This window comes from Sebastes umbrosus, chromosome 5 (genome assembly GCF_015220745.1).
Source record: "Sebastes umbrosus isolate fSebUmb1 chromosome 5, fSebUmb1.pri, whole genome shotgun sequence".
NCBI classification, from domain to species: Eukaryota; Metazoa; Chordata; class Actinopteri; order Perciformes; family Sebastidae; genus Sebastes; species Sebastes umbrosus.
The window spans coordinates 29464937-29486408 of record NC_051273.1 but is presented as its reverse complement, the minus strand read 5'-3'; the positions used below and the strand labels follow the sequence as shown (position 1 = coordinate 29486408).

Below are 21472 nucleotides of genomic sequence, written 5' to 3'. Positions count from 1 at the left end.
GTTTGTTAAGGTTCCCTCACTGATAAAAACACATTTTATGGTGTGTTAGTTTCGGGGGTTATACCCCAACAGTCGGGCAGTTTGTTAGCTCTGACCTCAGTCCGGTCCACTCTGGGCTCACTGAAGTTTTGCTGCTCTGAGTTCAAGAATAAATGAACAAACAGTAGAGACTGAGTCAGAGAGTCTGACTAGCAGACTGTCTTTCTGTCACCATCAAGCAGTTAGATTATTGTGCAAGCCCTAAAATGTGATAAACTCTATTAACAGAGTTAGTGAGAAGAATGTACCATGGATGTATTAAGAAAGGAGTTATGGTTTCTTTAAGAACACACCATGAATGTATGATAAGAACTGGATACCAGGCCCCAGTTCAATTCAATTTGTTTTTATATAGCGTCAAATCATAACAGAAGTTATCTCGAGATGCATATGACAAAAAAAATTTCTAGCTTCCAGGTTCCCATTGAATGTGCTCAGTAGTGGTTCTCCTGCTGGCCCCGCCCGCGAGCAACCTGCTCGGCACAAATACTTTACATAGATTTGACATCACATATTTTTAAATCGCTTTCCTCGGCTCAAGGAAAGTTTTACAAATATAAAATAGAAAGAGTCGTAATTGACATTGTTTGCAGTTCAAAGTGCGTCTATTTTACTCTGCTGGTCTATGGGGAAAATGCTCTTTGGTGGTCTAACGGTCCCTCTGTCTCTGGAGCTGCGTCCGCTCTCTTCCCGGCGAGCTGCGACCACACTTTACAGCCCCACTGACATGTGTTCTGTTGTCACCATAGCGACTACTTTCTGTTTTAAATGACCGCGGGACACAGTTCAATGTCCATTTTACTCCTATTCTATTTCTATGCTCGGGACACACAACACGCCAATTAAGATCTAGATATGTTTTGGGTGTCTGGTTCAGTTTGTGTTGAGAGTCGGGAGTTAAGATGATGCTAATCGTTTTGTCTTCTGATCCCATTTCTGCTGGTTTTTCTTATTAAGATTATTCTAAACACGTTTTGATATTTACAACTAAAAATCTGGACCGTTGACGTCGTGCAGTGGGAGGTGATATCTGAAACTGTCTGGAAACAGCAGAAAGTGACGTGGTGTGCAGCGAGTGAGAATGTGTTCTTGTCTCATCTGAACTCTTGAACTTGTTTCTTTCTCTGCACAGATTGCAGCATAAATTAACAAGACCAACTGTTTTTGATGGATGCCCGTTTACAGTTTGGTGCTCGGACATGCTGGAATTTGTGTTCTCATGGGAGTAAGGATCGTAATCTACCTGTCGCTCACCTCGGTGTGTGTGTTTTTTTATGTGTTTGGGATGAGCTTGCAGGTCCAGACAAAGCGGCAGAGCAACTTCCATCATAATTAATTGTCACTATCTTGGAACAAAACATCCAGTTCTTCGTCACGCGTGCACAGTGTTGCTTAGAGGCTGGAACGCCCTTCACTAATGAGACAAGGAAACTCCCATATCTGACTCCAACTGTGAGCTTAATCACCAATATATAATCAGTCTGTGGTTAACATGGCTCCACCTTTATCACCGTAGTAACCACATAAATGTGTCAGTTGCTGTTGTGTGTGTGTGTGTATATGAGTATATTTAGAGGTGATGTCTGCCTGCTGTGGTTAATTTGCTCCGAATGACCCAATTACGTTGCTTTTATGACACTTTACTCTGTGTCTGTTTTGCTTTATATAATGTCTTTACAATGTGCGTTTGGCGCTTTGCACAATATTCCGTTTTAATGAGCCAGGGGACAGCAAACGAGAAGCAGGCAGATGGCTTGCCCTGGCTCATTTACAGTCATGCTGATTAATAAGGACAAAAACAAAGCAGTAATAATTGTGAGTAATCTGTGATTATTTTAATGAATAATTGATTGTTTTGTTTATAAAATATCAAATTGTCTGAGCTTCAAACTGATTTCTGACGGCCTGTAGGAAAGTTATTAGGGGTGGGGCGGAGGGTTGGACCAAAGGTTTCACTTTTTAGAAAAGCAACACGTTCCTCAGCATTTTTACAATTGTCTTCAAACCCTCCCCTTGACTTAGAAAAAACAAAACGAAACCCTCCACCCAACAAGTCAACAGTCAAAAACAGGCACCCCCATCAAGTAATTTTGCTATCAGAGTAAACGTGATAATAACGCGTTAATTCGCAAATTCGTTGTAATGCCACTAATTTCTTTAATGCATTAATGCAACTTGTGATTTTAAGGTTGTAGCGGGCTCAGTTTTAAAGTTAGAGCAAAGATACTAGTATCATATGAAACTAGGAATCCATTGGTACCAACCATGTCATACTAACTTGTCACGAATGCGGCTAAATAACACACCAAACATATGCTAAATTTTGGCGAGGAAAAACAGGTATGGCCATTTTCAAAAGGGAGTCCCTTGACCTCTGACCTCAAGATATGTGAATGTAAATGGGTTCTATGGGTACCCACGAGTCTCCCCTTTACAGACATGCCCCCTTTATGATAATCACATTCAGTGATTTATGATTTGAGCATATTTTTTATGCTAAATGCAGTACCTGTGAGGGTTTCTGGACACTATCTGTCATTGTTTTGTGTTGTTAATTGATTTCCAATAATAAACATACACATACATTTGCATAAAGCAATCATATTTGCCCACTCCCATGTTGATAAAAATATTAAATACCTGCTAAATCTCCCTTTTAAGGTACATTTTGAACAGATAAAAAAATGTATAAAAGATGAAAAGATTAATTGTGGTTAACTATGGACAATCATGCGATTGATTGCGATTCAATTTTTATCCATAAATTGCAGTGGAAAACTAAAATAAAACATGATTCTGGGGTGAGAATGCCCCTCAAGAAAGTCAGACTACCCTCCCTCCTTTTTTCTGTATAATTTTCACTAAGAAGTTCTTGTTTTGTCTGAACAGCATTGACTAAAGCCAAAGTTATATGCTTTTCTATATGAAACTCCTCACCTTTAAGAAGCCATAATCAGCAGATCTTCTATTTTAACTTTTTAAAGGCCGTCTGATTTGTCTGAATATTTCATCCCTCTTCCGACCACTTCTCTGTGTTTGCATAACCACTTAACCTGAAAAAAGGGAATAGATTAAACAAATAAAAACAGTGGCTGGAGGTATTTTGCATAAGCGAGCGATCAGATCTGGGCCGACGTCACCGCCATTCAAATCAACTCAGCAGCAGCGTGAACCAAGATGAACTCGGAGGAGGAAGAATCGCTAAAGAAGAAGTTCCTCCTCCACACTGAGATTCTGCTGCAGCTCCTCAGATTGCAGAGAATGAGTCGATTATAAAAGAAAACGTATGTGTCTCTCAGCTGGCAGCAGGAGCACGCCAAGCCTCTGAAGGACTCAACCAGCTGACAAATGAAATAGATTTTCAGTGCAGAATCCTCTCAGGGTTTGGACCTGCAGAGCAGGAACAGTAAAACTTCTCTATTGAGAGTTTGTGATCCTCCCTGAGCGACTCACAGCTTCTACTTTATTGGAAAAAGGTTAACCTCCGACCTGACTGGATGCTGTTGTGCAGAAGTAGAATAGCAGGCTGCACTGAGAGTTACATAAACAGAGTCTGTCCTTTCTCAGTGTATTAGCTGCCATACATTATTCACAGTTAATTATTGCGAGTTACTCTTTCAAGTGATAGAACTTTCTCTGATGTCTAGCTGCTAGAAATCCTGTTTGCGTCACCCAAAGCATGTTGACACCTGAGGACGTTTTACCTCAAAATATGCTCAGAATGTCTCTTCAACATGGTTCTTCTATCCCTGAAACTCACCCACTCCTCTGTTCGCTCATATACAGATATTCACTTTCTGTTGAAAATCTGTGGACATGCAGGTAAAAAACTTGTGGAATTTCAAATTGAGTAAAACATTTTTTTCATAAACTGTCCCAGAACTCTGACATGTATGCCATTTAGTGAGTAGCCTCACTTATATTGACAATAACAACACATGACATGCCTACCTGAGACTCAAAAGGTCAAAGGGTTAAATTAGACCAGTGGTTCCCAACCTTTTTTGGCTTGTGACCCTTTAAAAACAAACTTGTGACTCCTCGTCACGGGTTGTACAAGTCTATAAAGCTGCAATGATTTATCGATTAGTTGCCAACTATTAAATTAATCGCCAACAATTTTGATAATCAATTATTTGGTTTGAGCATGAATATTCTCTGATTACAGCTTCCCAAATGTGAATATTTTCTGGTTTCTTTACTCCTCTATGACAGAATAATGAATATCTTTTGAGTTGTGGACAAAACAAGACATTTGAGGACGTCATCTTGGGCTTTGGGAAACACTGATCGACATTTTTCACCATTTTCTGACACTTTAAAGACCAAACAACTAATCGATTAATCGACAATAAAAATAATCGTTAGTTGCAGCCCTACAAGTTTATGACCAAAGAGGGATTCTCCTTTTGCACATTGTTATTTAAATATTTTCGAGGCTGACGGTCAAACTATCCAGTATCTCATTTTTTTTTTTCTTGTGACCCCTAGGGGAACCCTTTGAGTTAGATTTGTCTAAATATAAAGTTGACATTTTCTCTTGACAGTGGCACAACAGAGTGTCCAAAATGGAGAGGGTTCATCCTCTGAGGAGCTCTTTTTTTGTACTGACTGTACTTAAATTAGATGAAAAATCTGGCCAGTTGTTGTTGTTGTTGCGTCTGATTCTGATCCAGATGAACAGACGGTCAGTGGACATTGGACCTTCTGAAATCACCGTCCACCAATGAAATAGCATCCCTGTGCAGTGTTAGCGGAAACTGCCCATGTCTGGGAGCAGGATATCCACTGTGATTAGCTGATCAGTGAGGGTGGGAGAGTGGGTGAGAGAGGAGGTCAGCAGGGACACGAGAGACGGAGCTAACCTTTTACACGCTGCATTGTTTAGGACTGAGGAAAAAACAAGGAGGTCCCCTGAGGTTCTCCGTCCACAGCTCCAAGCTGCAGCTGCTGGTGAAGAAACAACCTCTGGCTAACTGTGACCAACAAACCTTTAAAATACCCTTCATTAATCCTTCATTAACTCTTTATTTAGCCCCGAAAACACACCAAACACTTTTCTAAATGTGTGACTAAATGTTTGGTATGGTGGCCAGAAATCTATCTTAAAAACACCTTAATTTCAAAGTCATTAATTAATGAATTAAGTGGATTTTAACAGGTAAATTACTTAAACCTTAATTTACACAGTTTGAAACATTCGACATATTAATTATCAATTCAAGGTGTTATTAAAGTTGGGAGTTAGGCTTACATTAGGGCTCTGAAAAGTTTCAAGGATACATTAAGGGATTAGTCAGCATTCAGGCATTTAATAGGGTTATCCTAATAAATGAATGATAAACTAATGGATTATAATTTATTAATGCCTTTTTAATGGCTTTTCTGAATCAATTAAGGAGCTTTATAGAGTTAATGACCCTTACAGTATATGCAATATAATATTACAGCGACCCCAAATTTGGACCTTAAAAATATCTTAATTTAAAGGGGCAAATTTGAGTGTTTGCCCCAAATATGGGGTTATTTTGTGGGCTATAACATATTAAGGGGTTTTAACGGATTATTTCCGTGGTTAAAGAGGTTTTTAAAGGATAAAAATTGACCACGTTTTACCAAGTAGCATGAAAGCCAATGCTGAATTTTCACGTTCATTGAAAAATGAAGGTCTCTTTTAATGTTTAAGGCCCTTAAAGAGAGAATTCATGAAAATACCTATTAATTTATCTATTAATTAACTTCTTAAAATCCAATTAAATATATCAGAATACCAACAATGTATTATTGTCCCCTACTACTTCCAATAAATACCTTAATTAAATGTTTCTTAGTGGGGAAATTAGTGGAATTTTAAGGTAGAAATTGAGGGATTGTATCTCTGCACTGTAAGTGAGCCACAGAAACCTCACGTGTATTATCATTTCTCGACTCTTTTATCTGAATTCATCTCTAACCCAGAAATGCAGTGTGATGGAGCACCGCAGCTTCTGTTTCCATAGTGACGTGGAGCCGGGTTGTCGTGGCGCCGTGCCATCATCCCTGCTGTAAAACATCCCAGAGAGATAATGACGGAGCACATCGACCCCGACATTTGCACCGACTGTACTGAGAGGGAGACAATAAACAGCAGCCGCATGCTCAGGCATGTTTATCCATTAAGTGGAGGATGTGTCACTGGGAATTACCTCTAATAGTTTGTGGATATTGAGCATTTAAGGCTGCGTAAATACTCATTTAATGTTTTTTATGTGTGTGTCCCGATGATGTGGTTTGCAGCGACGCAGAGAGGAGACATAATATAGGGAACTTTCTGCAGAGACTTTATTCTTTGTTTTGTTTTTTCCTAAGAAACTGAATCCCTCCGCGTCAGGAGTCTGGCCTGGTTTAAGCAGGAACGGAGTGAAATCGGAGAGGTTTCTCTTTTCTCAGTAATCATGTGAATATGCTGCCAGCTAGTCGTAGGTTGACAGACCACAGGAGGGACCGAGGAGGGAGCACGAAGTGAAAGGGATCTGGTTGATGTAGTGAGAATGGCCTCGGAGACTTGGACGGAGACACGGAGTCTGATTGGACACTTGTAATCTGGATGGAAGTTACTCACACGATCCAAAGAGACACTAGCGGCAGCCTCAGTGACCTGCGTACAGTATCATGCAGAGATCACCTCGGGTACAGTGTGATATCATCTGGTGTTTGTTATCCAGGCTGAAGGAAGACTCTGGCACATCTCAGCACCGAGGAAGAGATGGAAAATGAGCGTATAGATGAGCTCAGGTTTTGTTTTTAGAAAGCTCTGTTGTGTGTGTGTGTGTGAAGCTTTTTGGCAAACGCAACACAGCACAGACGTCCAAAAAGTTTTGAGCAGTTTTGACAAATTCAGTTCCAACTTCTTGTGGTTTGTTTTTAGTTTTCTTTAGTTTTCTTTTTACACAAATGAATCTTAAAGAAATAGTTCAACATATCGGGAATCAGTCTCATGTCTGTGTGTTCAGTACAGAGCTGGAGTTAGCCTAGTTTATTATACTGTAAGGATTGGAAGCAGGGGGAAACAGGTATTAAAGGGGACATATCATTTTTTGGGGGTTTCTACTAGAACATGTTTACATGCTTTTTTTCTCCTCCTGTCTGTTTGAATGTACCTGTATTCACTCTCTGTCTGAAAAGCTCCATTTTAGCGCCTGTCTCTTTAAGACCCACTCCAGAAAAAGACCAATCTGCCCTGATTGGCTTGTGATGAAAAATATGGTGCACCTTTGCGAAGGTAGTTCTTAAGCTGTGGGCGTTATATGCCCGCATGTGACACAAGGCCTATTGAAAGAGGCTGGGACACGGTTTTGAACTCTGGGGTATGACACATGCGCAGTGTAGCTGGAGCTGTGGTCGTGCGTTGCTATTTGCTCAATTTCGGCCAGTGCAGTTCAGATTTTACCGCGCATGTGTTGTACCCCAAAGAAATAACACGTTAATGACGCGTGACATCTCCTCTTTTCACCCTCCTTGATGTGACATAAAAAGGGGAGCCTTGGTTGTTAGTCACTCCAGATAAACCAAATGTATGCACACAAGCACCGAAAACATTTTTCATGATGTGTCCCCTTTAACTATTGAGTTTATGAGGTTGAATATAAGGCTATGATTTATTGATTTAATAACCATTTAGAGTAGCCTATAAAATGTCAGATCACGAGTTCTGTGAGCCTTCAGATGTTTAGTTTTGTCTGATCAACGGTCCAAAACTCAAAGACATTCAGAGAGAAAAGCAGCAGATCCTCATATTGGAGAAGCTAAAACCAGAGAATGTTAAATGACTTACTGTAAAGCAGGGGTTCCCAAATTGCTCTCTTTGGAAGAAGTATTATATTTTATCTGTTATTTTATTTATACCTGGGCTGTCCTCGACCGAAGAAATTCTTAGTCGACCAACACTCGACTTGATTTAATCGACAGATCTGTAAAACTGAGTTTCTCCACAAAGAATCCCACAAAAAACTGTTTTTGTGTTTTCCAGAGATGTGATCAAAGTTTCTATAAGACATTCAGCATGAAATAAAGCATGAAAACGACTAATCGACTAAAGAAATCTTAGTTGACTAACACCAAAACGACCGATTAATCGACTAAGAGGGGGCAGCATATATATTTTATACATCTTATACTAGCATCGTTGGAAGAGCCAGAGAACAAAGAATTTCATTTCCAACGACTGCTCCGCTGTAATTGTTGTGCAAATGAACACTTGACATACTTGAAACAGAAAACGGCGACAATACCTTAGAAACTATTGAATAGTTGGTTCAATTTTATTGAAATAACATTCTCAAGAACCTGAACCATATGTTTCTTTTCATTGGTGTTTCTCATTCGGTTCAGTTTCGTGATAAATGCAAGTTAAACTTTGAGTTTTTACAGACAAAAGACACAAGTCTGTCCTGTTCTAATTCAGAGCAGGATGAACAGCTTTATATTTTGGATTAGATTCATGTGTTTGGCTGTCGTGCCACCCTGAATATTGGTGTTCATTGTTTCCCAAATGATTCATTCAACTGTAACTCTGCTCCACAGTTTCCACCGGGTCATGTGTGACACCAGTTTGTGAATCACAGACTTCAAAACTTAAAGGAGTAGTTCACCCAAAAACAATATCAGTTGTATATAGTACTCACTTCCCTATGCTCTCTATTAGGGGTGGGAATCACCAGAGGCTTCACAATACGATAATATCATGACATCTAAGTCACGATACAGTGTTATTGCGATTTTAAACATTGCAATAAGTATTGCAATAAGATAAATTGTGATTTTTTCCTTTTTATCAACATTGTTTTATCTAATAAGATACAGTTTTCACTCTGTTCATCTCAGAGTTCACATATCTTGAGGTCAGAGCTCAAGGGACCCCCTTTCAAAGTGTTTCCTTGCCAAAATTTAGCACAACTTTGGAGCATTATTAAGATCGATACTTAACGTCAGTGTATCGACACAGTATTGCCACACAAAATATCACAATACTATGCTGTATCGATTTTTTTCTCCCACCCTTACTCTCTATGGTTTTCGGACGTTTTATAACCTTTTCTGCTGTCTTTCATTCGTCCTTCCTCAAAGTCTGTTTATTAAGCAACGCAACAGTGAGTTTTGTAGACAGTAGGACAATAGTGCGATGATGTGGAGTGCAAAGGCAAACATTACGAAACAGATTGTGCCATGAATGAGCTTCTTTGTTGAATGTGGTCTCAAGTGAATACAAATGTGGCGTCTTTGTGTTTGAGAAGTCTTCAAACTGGACTTCCTGGTTCCTATTTCATCCTCTACCTGTAACGACACGCCCACGCCAGAGTGGCCTCTTTCTTCTCTGTTAGGCTGAAACCTGACCAGGAATCCGGCTTCAATGCTCGGGCCCAATTTCCCAATAAAACCAGTCAGTGACCGTTGTTTCTTCTTCTTCTCTCTGTGTTCCTGCAGGCCAGGCCGAGGCCGAGCTGAAGGAGTTCAGTCCGTACTACAGGAAGCAGTTCTCCGTGGCCCGTTTCTCTGAGGTAGAAGATGATCTGGAGCAGCACAAAGAGAAGATCACACTGCTGCTCAAACAGAGGGTATGTGTTCACATCTCTGAGTCAGCATTCACTCTTTAAAATGGTTCTAATGAATCAGAGGTTTGGTTACGGGTTGGCCGGATAACTGCAGCAGTGAGCACATGTGCAGGTGTGACTAACATCTGTGATGTTATCCAGCTGTGTGAGACAGAGAGGAGTCAGTTCATCTAAATTACAGAGACACATTTAGGAGCAGTGTGGAAGCTGTGTTAAAAAGCCAACGGCTGGATGAATTCCCGGGCACGTCCAACTGGTAGGAGACTCCTGGGACAGACCCAGAACACGAAGGTGGGATTATATATCTCATCTGGCTCAAGGCCTCAGGATCCCCCAGGAGGAGCTGGAAAACATTGCCAGGTAGAGGGACATCTGGACTACCTTGCTGCAACCATGACCCCGACCCTGGACAAGAGGCAGAAAATGGATTTCAACACTATTTTCCTTTAAGAGCATCAGTGTTGGTTACTTGAGTGCATCATAAGACTTCAACGTCTTTTAGGAATTATGCCTCTCCGAAGATGCATGTGATAGCTGATTGGTTGATTCAACTCCTGTCTGGAGGCAGGTTTCTAACGAGACTAATGTAAATGTACTGCATATAATTATAAAAGAAACAGCCACGCCAACGTATCAGCGTACACACTCACCTTCATGCAGCCCTTCTTGTAGTATTTTGCAGTGCAGCTTTGGTTTTATAGTATGCATCCAGCTACGGCTTTCGCCGGCGCGGGTTGCCCCGTTTGTCCATACATACGTCCGTCCGCCCGACCCGTTCTCATTGACGCAATATCTCAGGAGCGCCTGGAAGGGATTTCTTCAAATTTTGCATAAACGTCCACTTGGACTCAAGGATGAACTGATTAGATGTTGGAGGTCAAAGGTCACACAATTTGAGCCATAACTCAAGAATTCATATGCTATATATGACAATTTCACACAAATATCTAATCAGTTAAAATGAAGTGATGACATTTTAGATGTAAACTATAACCTTACTTGGCAGAGGCATACAACCGCTAGGCGGTAATTCTAGTTTGTCCAGGTTTTTGAGGTGTCTGTCTTATTATTGTGCTGCACACAGCATTGAAAGATTACATTTAATATACATTTAAAATTCAACAGCAGCATCTTTTTCCTGAAAAAAAGGTGTTCCTGTTACTCTGGATAAAGGTTGGGTCTGAAGAGTTTATAGCTGTTCCATCACACTTGAAGGCAGGGTGGAAACACAGCACACAACTCCAGACAGTCTCTTCTTGAAGACATTCATAGTGTTCACATGAAAAGTGACAGAAATAGTGGGTGGCAGTGTCGGATTGTTGGTTACAGATATGGTCAGAAACACTGAATATGAGTTACTTCAAAGAATGAGACGTTCTCTGCAGAGAGAATTCAGAGGACGAAATCAAGGTCTTGTCACATTTCTAGCTGTGTGTTCATTGTGTGTGTTGTGTGTGTGTGTGTTGACCAGGAGGCTCCTGAGGCGGGCGAGGTGCTGTACGAGGAGGGCGTCCTTTTCTTTGACGAAACCAGGAAGTGGAAGGAGAGGTACGTGGTGGTGAGAGCCAACTACTGCCTGGAGTGTCACGACGGCCTGGAGGTGAGCGTGACGGTCTAATGCCAACTCGCCATATTGATCGTATACACACTCCCATACAAAAGGACAGTTTCATCTCTGCTTTTATTCCGTTCTTTTTCTTTTTTCCTCTGTCTTCTGTCTATCAGACTTTCGTTAAAGGGATTCCTCCGCGCCAGAAGCTGCTGCCTACAGGGGGCACCGTTCTGACCACAGAGGAGAAGTACATGACCATGGTGGACAAGTGCTTCCCCGATGACACCAGTGAGTAAAAGACTTAATAACTTTTGAGCTGTTTTGTGTATTAAAGAATAGAATAAAACAACACAGAGCATCAATTACTTGTACAATGTTCTAACAGTCAAGACGGAGCAATATGATTAGTCTATACTGATTCAGTGTTGTGTTTTCATTGCTCCTATCAGCATCAGCTGTACTTTAATTACTGATACATAACATGCTAATATTCTAAAGATAGCCAGTGGTGGAATGTAACTAAGTACATTTACTGTACTTAAGTAGAATTTGTACTTGTACTTTACTCATACAAATTGTTTTATTTATTAGTGGTTATCAATAACAACAAAGACTAAACAAAGTTATTTGTCATATTTTATCCACCTTGCTCTCAAACTTGCGTCACACTGTGCAATACATAAAGTAGTTGGAGTTTCGCCCACATCCTCTAACGCCACCCAACTAAACTCCTGCTTCCAAGATATTTGAAATGATCGCTTGCGCTTCGGCTCATAAACTTTGTCTTTACCCGCCGTCTTTTTCTCGCAAGTGCCCGATCGGTTACTGTGCATGTGCAACTGTCATCAGAGATGAGAAGGAAGCCAGATGGCTCAAGTTTCAAGTTTAGTTTATTTATAGCAGACAGTTAAAAACAACAAAAGTTGACCCAAGTGCTGTACAGTCGTTAAACAACAATACAATATATAAGAATGCTCACTTGTTAGCTACTTCCATCACCAGCTCTGGAAAATAAACTACATGTTTAATTATTTTTTACCACTCGCCCGATCGGGCAAGTGAGCTGCTATATTTACTAGCCCAACGTGGCATTATTCTAGCCCGGGGCAAGTGGACAATCCTTATTCTTGAGCCCTGTTTATACTTCTACTCCAGGGAAATATTGTACTTTTTACATAAATAGATAGATAGATAGATAGATAGATAGATAGATAGATAGATGTACTCTATTGATCCCAAATTGGGAAATTGTTGTGTTACAGCAGCAGCAGGTTTTCCATGCAATGCACAGGAACAGTAAATAAAATGTACATATCAACACTAAAGAAATACATCTACAGAATACACAAAATAAAGAATATATTAGAATACACTATAAATATACCCGACTACTACAACTAACTAGAAAATATAAAATATGAATATAGAATAACATACTATATACATTAGCAAAGTGTACAAGTTACAGTTTTTGTTTTAAAATAAAAATTAAATGAGGTAGTATACAAAACATATATAGAAATATATAAAAAAAATACCATGATATGCTTATATGATGCGGTACTATACTACTAAACTACCCAGAAGTATACAAAGTAAAATTGGCTCCACGTTGACGAAGTCCAACATTAAAATGTTCTATTCATTAGTGATAAAAACATAATAATATAATATTCTATAATTATATAACACTTTGAAAGTAGCCATTCTGCATGACGAGTACTTTTACTTTTGATACTTTAAGTACATTTTGCTGATAATTCTTCTGTACTTTTACTTAAGTCACATTTTAAATTCAGTACTTTTACTTATTTTTTTTATTTCAATTTATTTTTTTTGGTACTTTTACTAAATGAAAGGCTCTGAGTACTTCCTCCACCACTGAAGACAACATTAGATTGTACCTCCTTACATTATTAATGTCCACTAACTTGTTGGTGTGCAGTGGACGTCACAGCTTCGCAGTGCTGCTAATGTGTCTGCAGACTTGTGTATTCACTTTCTCAGAACGCAACATGTCCCTGCAGGTAACTGATCACAGACCAAATACAGGGTCATTTCAGCCTCAGGTGTTGTGAAAACAGACATGTATCTGTTAACAGTGACCTCTGCAGAGGATGAGCTTCTGATGTAATGGTGTCATTTTGTCTGTTTGCACACAAACATGCTCTCATAAAAGGCATGCTGGGTATCTTTCTCCTTTGTGCTTCGTTCACCTGTTTTCTACAGATTACAAAAAAAGAAAAATAATGATGCATTTATTAATATTCTTACAGATTAATGCAAAATGTATTCGTAATGCAGAAATCATACTACAAGGAATATCATCACTTAAATATTATCCTTAAATATTTCTCTTCTTTCAACGTCCATGAAATATACAGGTTATAATTTTTAAAAAGGAAATTAATCCAAATATAGATATCCAATTTCACAGACTCCTAGTTTAGTATCTTAATCATCACCATCTATCAGTAAAAACACGTTATCATACATATCACTTTCCATTCCAGTAGCTTTTTGCGCACATAGCAGACAAAGCAGCCTCACCGTTATCTCTCTAGATGTTTGATTACTGTATATTTGTTAAGCCTTGTATCTTAATCTAAGAGAAGAGAAACCTGAAGTGTTTCCCACTGTGATCTTGAACAACTACCTCCCACCAACGGGTGCTCAACAAAGCTAAAAGCAGCTCAGGTGGGAGTTTGGGGAGCCAAGAAGGACTGAAGGAATTTAGTAAGAACATTGTTTAAGACACATAAACAACAAAGCAGCACTTAAATCATGATGATTGATTTAGCCTCCGCTCACAAAAGCTCTGTGTTTATTCTGGATATTTAAAAATACATGAAACACCATTTTAATACATGAATTTATAAAGCACACAATGTAGTTTAACTGTTTATTTATTTAAATTCTGTATTCTCGTTGTGAACAGTGTCCCCTGGCAGCTTTTAGATGTCATAAAATCTAGTTCAAATTGCTCTACTTCTTTAAATGTGGTGATATTTAATTAACAAAAAACAAAAAAACAATGATGAGCCTTGAAGCAATAAACCACCAAAAAAAAAATGTTTTCACAGCCACTCTTAAAGCCTGAAAGCATTGAGTGTTTCCAGTGGAATATTCCTTTACTCATAGTACCATCTCTGTGCTGAGTGTCCAGCTGTAGAACTGGTTTCCTGTGTGAATGCAGGCAGGTTTGAACAGGCTCCGTTCCAGACTGTTTCCAAGGTATTTTCTGTGCGGTTTCCCCACAAACGGCGGCCAAGTGAAGAACTCCGTGACAGATAGATCAGACTCTTAATAGTACTGCCTTCATACTACATGGCTGACCTGGATTAACCTGTGTTAACACACCTGATCTGATCCTATCTGGTTTCACGCGCCTGTTTCTAAACCGTGTTTAACACTCGACTAACAGCAGCAGTTCAGAGGCACGGGGGGACTGTAGATGAAAAATTAATGAACATATACAGTATATTACTTACTTTTATATTTTATGTACCTTCGACCACATTTACCATACAATGTACAACTTGGTTTTTAGTTTAAAATAGGCACAATTTATGTATTTTATTGCTTATGATGAAGAGAACAGGCAAATATACTGTATATTAGAAAATAACTTTTTTTATATGTTAAAATGAGCAAACTAAACAAAAAACAATAAACAACAGAGCATAGTGATAGTTCAGGCTGAGCATCATCTAATTTGTTCACTATCAACACTCTTTGCTCACTCCACCACCCCGACCTTCTCCTCATGTTGTGTTCACACTAGGGCTGTCCCCAATACCATTTTTTGGGCTTCGAGGCTTCAGTGGGAAATATTCTAAGGTATTCGAAGGTATTCAAAGCTTCGAAACGTGGTGCAGCGCAGCAGGCTGACGTGTTCTTCTGTCTGTCGGTCTCCCCCGTTTCAGTGCCCGGGACGGCGCCGCTGCCGCACTACTGTACACACAAACACACCTCTACACATAACTAACAGCAATATCCATCTGAGAATAACTAATAATGAATGTTGAATATGAATAATGAATAATGTTGTGGTATTATTCCTTATTTCATGGGCTATTTGGGGATTTATACTTTATTACTACATACTTGTATGAAAAACAAACAAAAAGGAAACATTTCAATACTGATTTGGAGGTCGATTACCATGGCAACGGTCAAAGCTTCGAAGCATTCGGGTCAGCCCTACATTGTCGGTGAGCCGCTGTTGAGGTGTTGCTCAAGCAATCGTTATGTCGTTAATAACACTGGGAACTGGCCAACGGAACATAAACATATACTATGATTGGTTGACGATTCGCTGTGTCATTGGAGCGCTGAAAAACGTTCAGACCAGCTCAACTTTATTTGTTGCGCATGATGCCTGTCACGCAGCGACAAGTGTCGGGTGTCAGTTGACCCACATGTCACCGGCTTCCATTGAAAATGACTTGTCGCCTGTTGATGTGTCGCTCGTAGTGTGAACACAGCATAATGTGTTGAAGCTTCTGCTGACGTCGACTTTATTAAGATTTAATGCTCATGGATGTATTTATTAGGAGTTTCCTCAAAGAGTAGAGCTTCTCCCACTATAAATGGTGAATTCCCTGCCTGAAATATAGCAGAGAGACATTTTGTTCGTGCTGTTGTGCTGCCAGCTGACCTTAAGGTTGCAGGAGGTCACAGTCTCATCTGGTTTAGTAGTTTACAACATAGAACAGCCGCCGAACCTGTAAGAGCCTAATAACATTTATATATATATGAAAGCTCAGGAGTCATTCATGCATCTCTTTCTCTTCAGATGAGTCTGTTACAGACTGAAGCTCACAGCCAGCGGCGCTTTGAGGAACAATGATGCGTGATGAAGTGTTAATGCTTAAATGTGCAGAAGATTTTTTAGAGCAGAAGTGAAATAATACATTTAATTTCCACACTATTCCATTTTAATCTATTGTACTGTATGTTTAACCCACACAGTAACCAATGATCAGCCCGCTTACTGGAGGCCCAGTCTGTACCATACAGTGGTGGAAGAAGTACTAAATACTACAGTGTAGAAGTACTCTGTTACAAGTAAAAACCCTGCATTCAAAATTTTACTTAAGTAAAAGTACAACGGTATTAGCCTCAAAATATACTTAAAGTACATTTCAGAATCATATATATATTATATTATTGAATTATAATTATTGATGCATTAATGTGTTCATCACTTTAATGTTGCAGCTGGTAAAGGTGGAGTTCATTTTAATACTTTATATACTGCTGGGTGGCTCAACCTTTAATAATACATCATAATGTATTAGTTGATTTATAATTTGTATTAATAATCTGTATCTGAAAAGTAACTGGAGTTATCAAATAAATGTAGCTCAGTGTAAAGTACAGTATTTGCCTCTGTGATGTAGTTGAGTAAAAGTATAAAGTAGCATAAAATGGAAATACTAGTACAAGTATCTCAAAATTGTACTTAAGTACAGTACTTCAGTAAATGTACTTAGTTACCTTCCACCACTGGTACCATATAGGCCCCACTGAGTCGATGTATCTGGAAGAATGTACAACTTTCAGACTAAAAGAAGGATGTGGTCATTTGTTTTGGAGATATTCTATCATGGACTGAAGTGTTTGAAATGAGCGGTTGATGGCGCTGGATGAGAATTCAGAGGTTAACTAACGTTATCAGGGTTCAGCCTCTGGGGAACATTAACATCTGTGCAAAATAATAGCTGTCAAAGACGGTTCACTTTAGACCAACGTCTCTAACCGACCAACCAAACATTAAGATGCTAGTGTGGCTAAAACATCGCTTTTCCATGTAGTTTGGTGGTCACCATCAGATGATCTTCATGTTTTCTGTTCCAGATGTGAAGGAGGACTTTGCTCCTCCTCTGGCGGGGATGCCCGGACAGTTCCCCGTCTACCTGCGTCTGCCCTACAGGAGAGACTCCTACTTCTGCTTCAAACAGCAGGCCAAACAGGCCACCTTCCTCGCCATCCTGTCAGACTGCATCAGACACCAGAACCAAGGTGAGAGAAGATACAGTCCATCTAAATACTCTACAGTAGAGTTACCATCCTCTGCTACAATATACAACCATGGCAGATGAGTTATTCTTATTTTAGGGCTGGGTATTGTTTGACATGTTGGGATACTGGTGCTAATAGTAAATCAGTTTCAGTATTTTGCTTGTTTCGATATCTTGCTTTTGGGGATTATAAACTTCTACAAAATGGTATATTACTATTGAGTGATATGGAATAAAGCTGAAACAATCTGATTAGTCAACTAAGAGAAAATTAATTAGCAACAGTTTTGATGATCAATTAATTGCTCAAGTCATTTTTTTAAACAAAAATGCCAGAAATTCACTGGTTCCAGTTTCACAAATTGCTGGTTTTCTGACCGTTAAATGATGATAAATTGAATATCTTTGGGTTTTGGACTGTTGGTTGGTTAAAACAAGACATTTAAAGACATCGTGATGGACAGTGTCAGTATTATATGACATTTTATAGATGAAAATAATCGTTGGTTGCAGCCCTGATATGGAATAAAATGGTTCTACCTACAGTATCCTAGTGATTAAAAGTCAAGTCAATTTTATTTGTATAGCCCAATATCACAAACAACAAATTTGCCTCAGAGGGCTTTACAATCTGTACATGATACGACACACTCTGCCCTTCATAGTACGACCCTCTCATCGGATAAGGTTAAAACTCCCACAGCAGTGCTTGTGGGACATAAACAACAGAGGGTCATTGAGACGCAGTGGTTAAAAGTTATTGTTATTCACGTTGGCAGGACTACTAGGCTTTAATTATACATTGAGACTGAGACCGACCCACCAGCCGAATAATAAAAGAATAACTAACTAATTGAAAGTTAGGGCAAAAAGATGGGTTTTGAGTTTGGATTTAAAGGCCTCCACATCAGACTGTCTGATGTCTATAGGGAGGTTATTCCAGAGGAAGGGGGCTCGATAAGAAAAGGCCCTTTTTCACTCTGGGGACAGACAGGAGCCCGGTATTCTGAGAGCGGAGAGTTCTGATTGGAGTACACAGTTCAAGTAGATCCGACAAGTAGGAAGGAGCGTGCCCATTTACAATTTTATAGGTCATCAGAAGCAACTTAAAGTCTGATCTGACGTGGATCGGGAGCCAATGTAATGAAGCTAAAACTGGTGTTATATGGTCAAATTTTCTAGTTTTCGTTAAGATTCTTGCTGCAGCGTTCTTTACAATAATCCAGTCTGGATGATACAAAGGGGTGAATTAAGATCTTTGCAGCAACCATGGATAAAGGAGGCCTGATTTTTAGCTATGTTGTGTTAAAAATGACTTAACATTCATATTTCAATAGATGGTCACCAATGATCCAGAAATGATTTGAGAAGTAACAGCGCTGCATCATCATCACTATCACTTGCAACTGACTGAGTGAACTGAAATTGATCACAGCGGAGTGTTTGAGAGATAGATTTAGGTTGCATAGTATCACTTAAACCACTTTCGACAGTTGCCATGGCAACAGACTCGCCACACCAGCTCCGAGGAGCGGAGACCGACCTTTTTATAATCACGTTGAAGCAGAACATCTCTGCTCTGTGCAGCCGAGCGATTTGATGAAGCTTTGCATCTAATTCACATCGCAGCCTAAAATAAAGAGACTGATGGCACATTATTCTGTCAGTATTTTAACCTGCCTGTATGTATATGTATGTTTTTTTTAATCTCTCCATGTCTTCTTTCTCTGTCAGACTTCCTGAAGAAGAAGACGTGTGAAGTGCAGGCCTTCCTCAAAGCCATCCAGCTCTACAGACAAGACAAAGGCAAATACGAGGCCTGGGACATGCTGATAGGAAGTGATGTCAGGGTACGTCCCAAAACTCTCAACTCATTTTTGGTGTAGTTTGATCCTCAGTAGATGTTGCATTGGCAACAACTGCTCCTCCTGCGGTCTACAAATGCTTAAACCTGAACTACAGCATAACACACAATAATGCGGTTAGAGGAGTACAAGTTAAACAAATGAGATACAACATATTAATCAAGCTAGGCTAACCACGTCTATACTTAAAGAGGAGCTATTATGCTTTTGTGCTTTTTCCCTTTCCTTTGGTGTGTTATATATATTTTTTGTGCATGTAAAGAGGTCTGCAGAGTTACAAAGACCAAAGTCTACACCAAAGGAAGTAACACTGCTCCTGAACTGCCTGAAACGCCTTGCTTAAAGTCCCGCCTTTTCTTCCGTAACATGGTGATGTCACCAAGTAACACATTTGCATAACACTCTGGTTTGGCACACACTCACACAAAACTAGTTAGAGCGGTGCTGGAGCGGAGTCTGAAGAGTTTGGTTCGATTGACCAATTTGCACTCGGTGGCTCACGTTACTTGGAAAGGGAGGAGTGGGCAGAGGAGTACTCAGTGGTTGCAATCTGCAACCATACCACTAGATGCAGCCAAATCCTACACACTGTACCTTTTAAGAAGAATAAAACACAAAAAAATAGAAATAAATTAAAATAAATAGAAAGTAGAAAAAATTCACAAAGGAAAATCTAAACAGGTGGGTCTTAAGCTGATTTTTAAAGGTGTCCACATATATTAAGTGTCTACATCCAAGAAAATGAAAGACAAAATGAATTTGTATCGATATTTCTGTTTTTGTGCGTACTAAATGTCTTGCGATTTAATTTTTATTTATCTCTGTCTTTAAAGCTGAAAATCAGCCCTCAAAGCCCATCGTCATTGTTTCATTAATAGTCTATAATATGCTGGAGTTCAGAGACGAAACAATAAAAATCTAAAAATAAGAAGCTTCCACTGTTTCCTATTTCCAGACTGCAGTGTATTTGCATGATGGAAGGATGCAGGGCGTGTACTAATCAGAGTCACGACTCATTTGCATCGTCTCACTCGGTTTGCTTTTAATCTTCCGGCAGCAGAGAAAAACTGAGTAGACATGGGAGGAGAGGAGGTTTTGTTCACTCAGACCGTCCTCCTTCCTCTCTTTTTCTCTTCCTTCTTCCTCCTTCCCTGTGCTCTCTGCGCCTTCCTGACGTTTTCCTCCCTGTTCTCTTTAAAGCAGAGCAGGAATCCTCCCACATAATGACCGTGTAAATGCTCCATTGTGTTGTTGTTCGCTCACATTGTGTTTAGTCAAGGTGAGAGGAAGTTTGACTTGCTGCAGGAAACACACACACACACACACACACACATACACACACACCATTTAAAGTCAATTTTGTTTTAACAATAAGTCAGACATTTCCTGTTTTCTCTCGTGCGTTCATACACTTGTAGTAAAAGTAAATACCGAAGTACACATGCTTGCACTCACTCACCGGCATTTTTTTCTTCTTACACATAGCTCTCGTCTGACGCACACACACACACACACAACCACACCCACGAATCAGAGCTGAGACATGAAAGGAATGAATGAAATGTCGGCAGCAGAAACACAAAGTTTCACTGAGTTTTATCACCAGAGTTGCAAAATCATAAATCAGTCAAGTTGTCAGACTTGACAAACAGTTATTTGGATAGAAAGTGTGTGTGTGTGTGTGTGTGTGTGTGTGTGTGTGTGTGTGTGTGTGTGTGCGTGTGTGTGTGTGTGTGTGTGTGCGTGTGCGCGTGCGTGCGTGTTACTTAGTGACATCATCACGTTACAGAAGAAAAGGCAGGACTTCAAGCAAGATGTTTCAGGCAGTTCAGGAGCAGCGTTTCTGTGAGGGAGAGTAACTCCCTTTGGACAAAAAGCACAAAAGCACAATAAGTCCTCTTTAAAAAACGTGATGGATTTCAGTAACACTTTGTTGAAATCTAGGATTGGATTTGGTGTGGAGGATTTCTTCACATCTTGAGCTTTTTCTTCAATATTTTCTCATGAACTTCTGCACTTTTGAATGAAGAAACATCTGGCACATGTACCCCATCACAATCCTTCTCGATGTGTATTTTGATGCCGATCCAGCTCTGAGTTCTTTCTACTTTGGGTTATTTAACCAAGGCTGGATTACTAACCGAGCAAAACTATTTCAAACATTTTATTGGCTAAATTTCAGCAGCAAGCACCCACAAAATTTCCTCTGAAAATTTTGCCTTTTTCTCATTCCAAATGTATAAGGTAATATGCACCATTAAAACGCAATATCAATGAAAATAGTAAAGGTGTTAAGGTGGATCTTGAGGCTCCGTCTTTTGTTTTAAGACCTTTGATATTTCAGTCAATGCTATGCTTATAATACATATTCTCAAATGAATTCATGTTGTGTAATCAAAT

At 39.5% G+C, this 21472-nt stretch overlaps 1 protein-coding gene across 2 annotated transcripts in view; it reads left to right on the top strand.

Annotated features, from left to right (window-relative positions):
- Positions 1 to 21472, top strand: part of niban1a (niban apoptosis regulator 1a) — a 45133-nt gene that overhangs the window by 15518 nt on the left and 8143 nt on the right. For both annotated transcript variants that reach the window (XM_037769948.1, XM_037769947.1), the window contains exons 2-6: positions 9502 to 9632; positions 11101 to 11229; positions 11355 to 11469; positions 17044 to 17208; positions 18942 to 19057. In XM_037769948.1, the coding sequence (XP_037625876.1) occupies positions 9502 to 9632; positions 11101 to 11229; positions 11355 to 11469; positions 17044 to 17208; positions 18942 to 19057 (656 nt within the window). The remainder of the gene's footprint in view (positions 1 to 9501; positions 9633 to 11100; positions 11230 to 11354; positions 11470 to 17043; positions 17209 to 18941; positions 19058 to 21472) is intronic.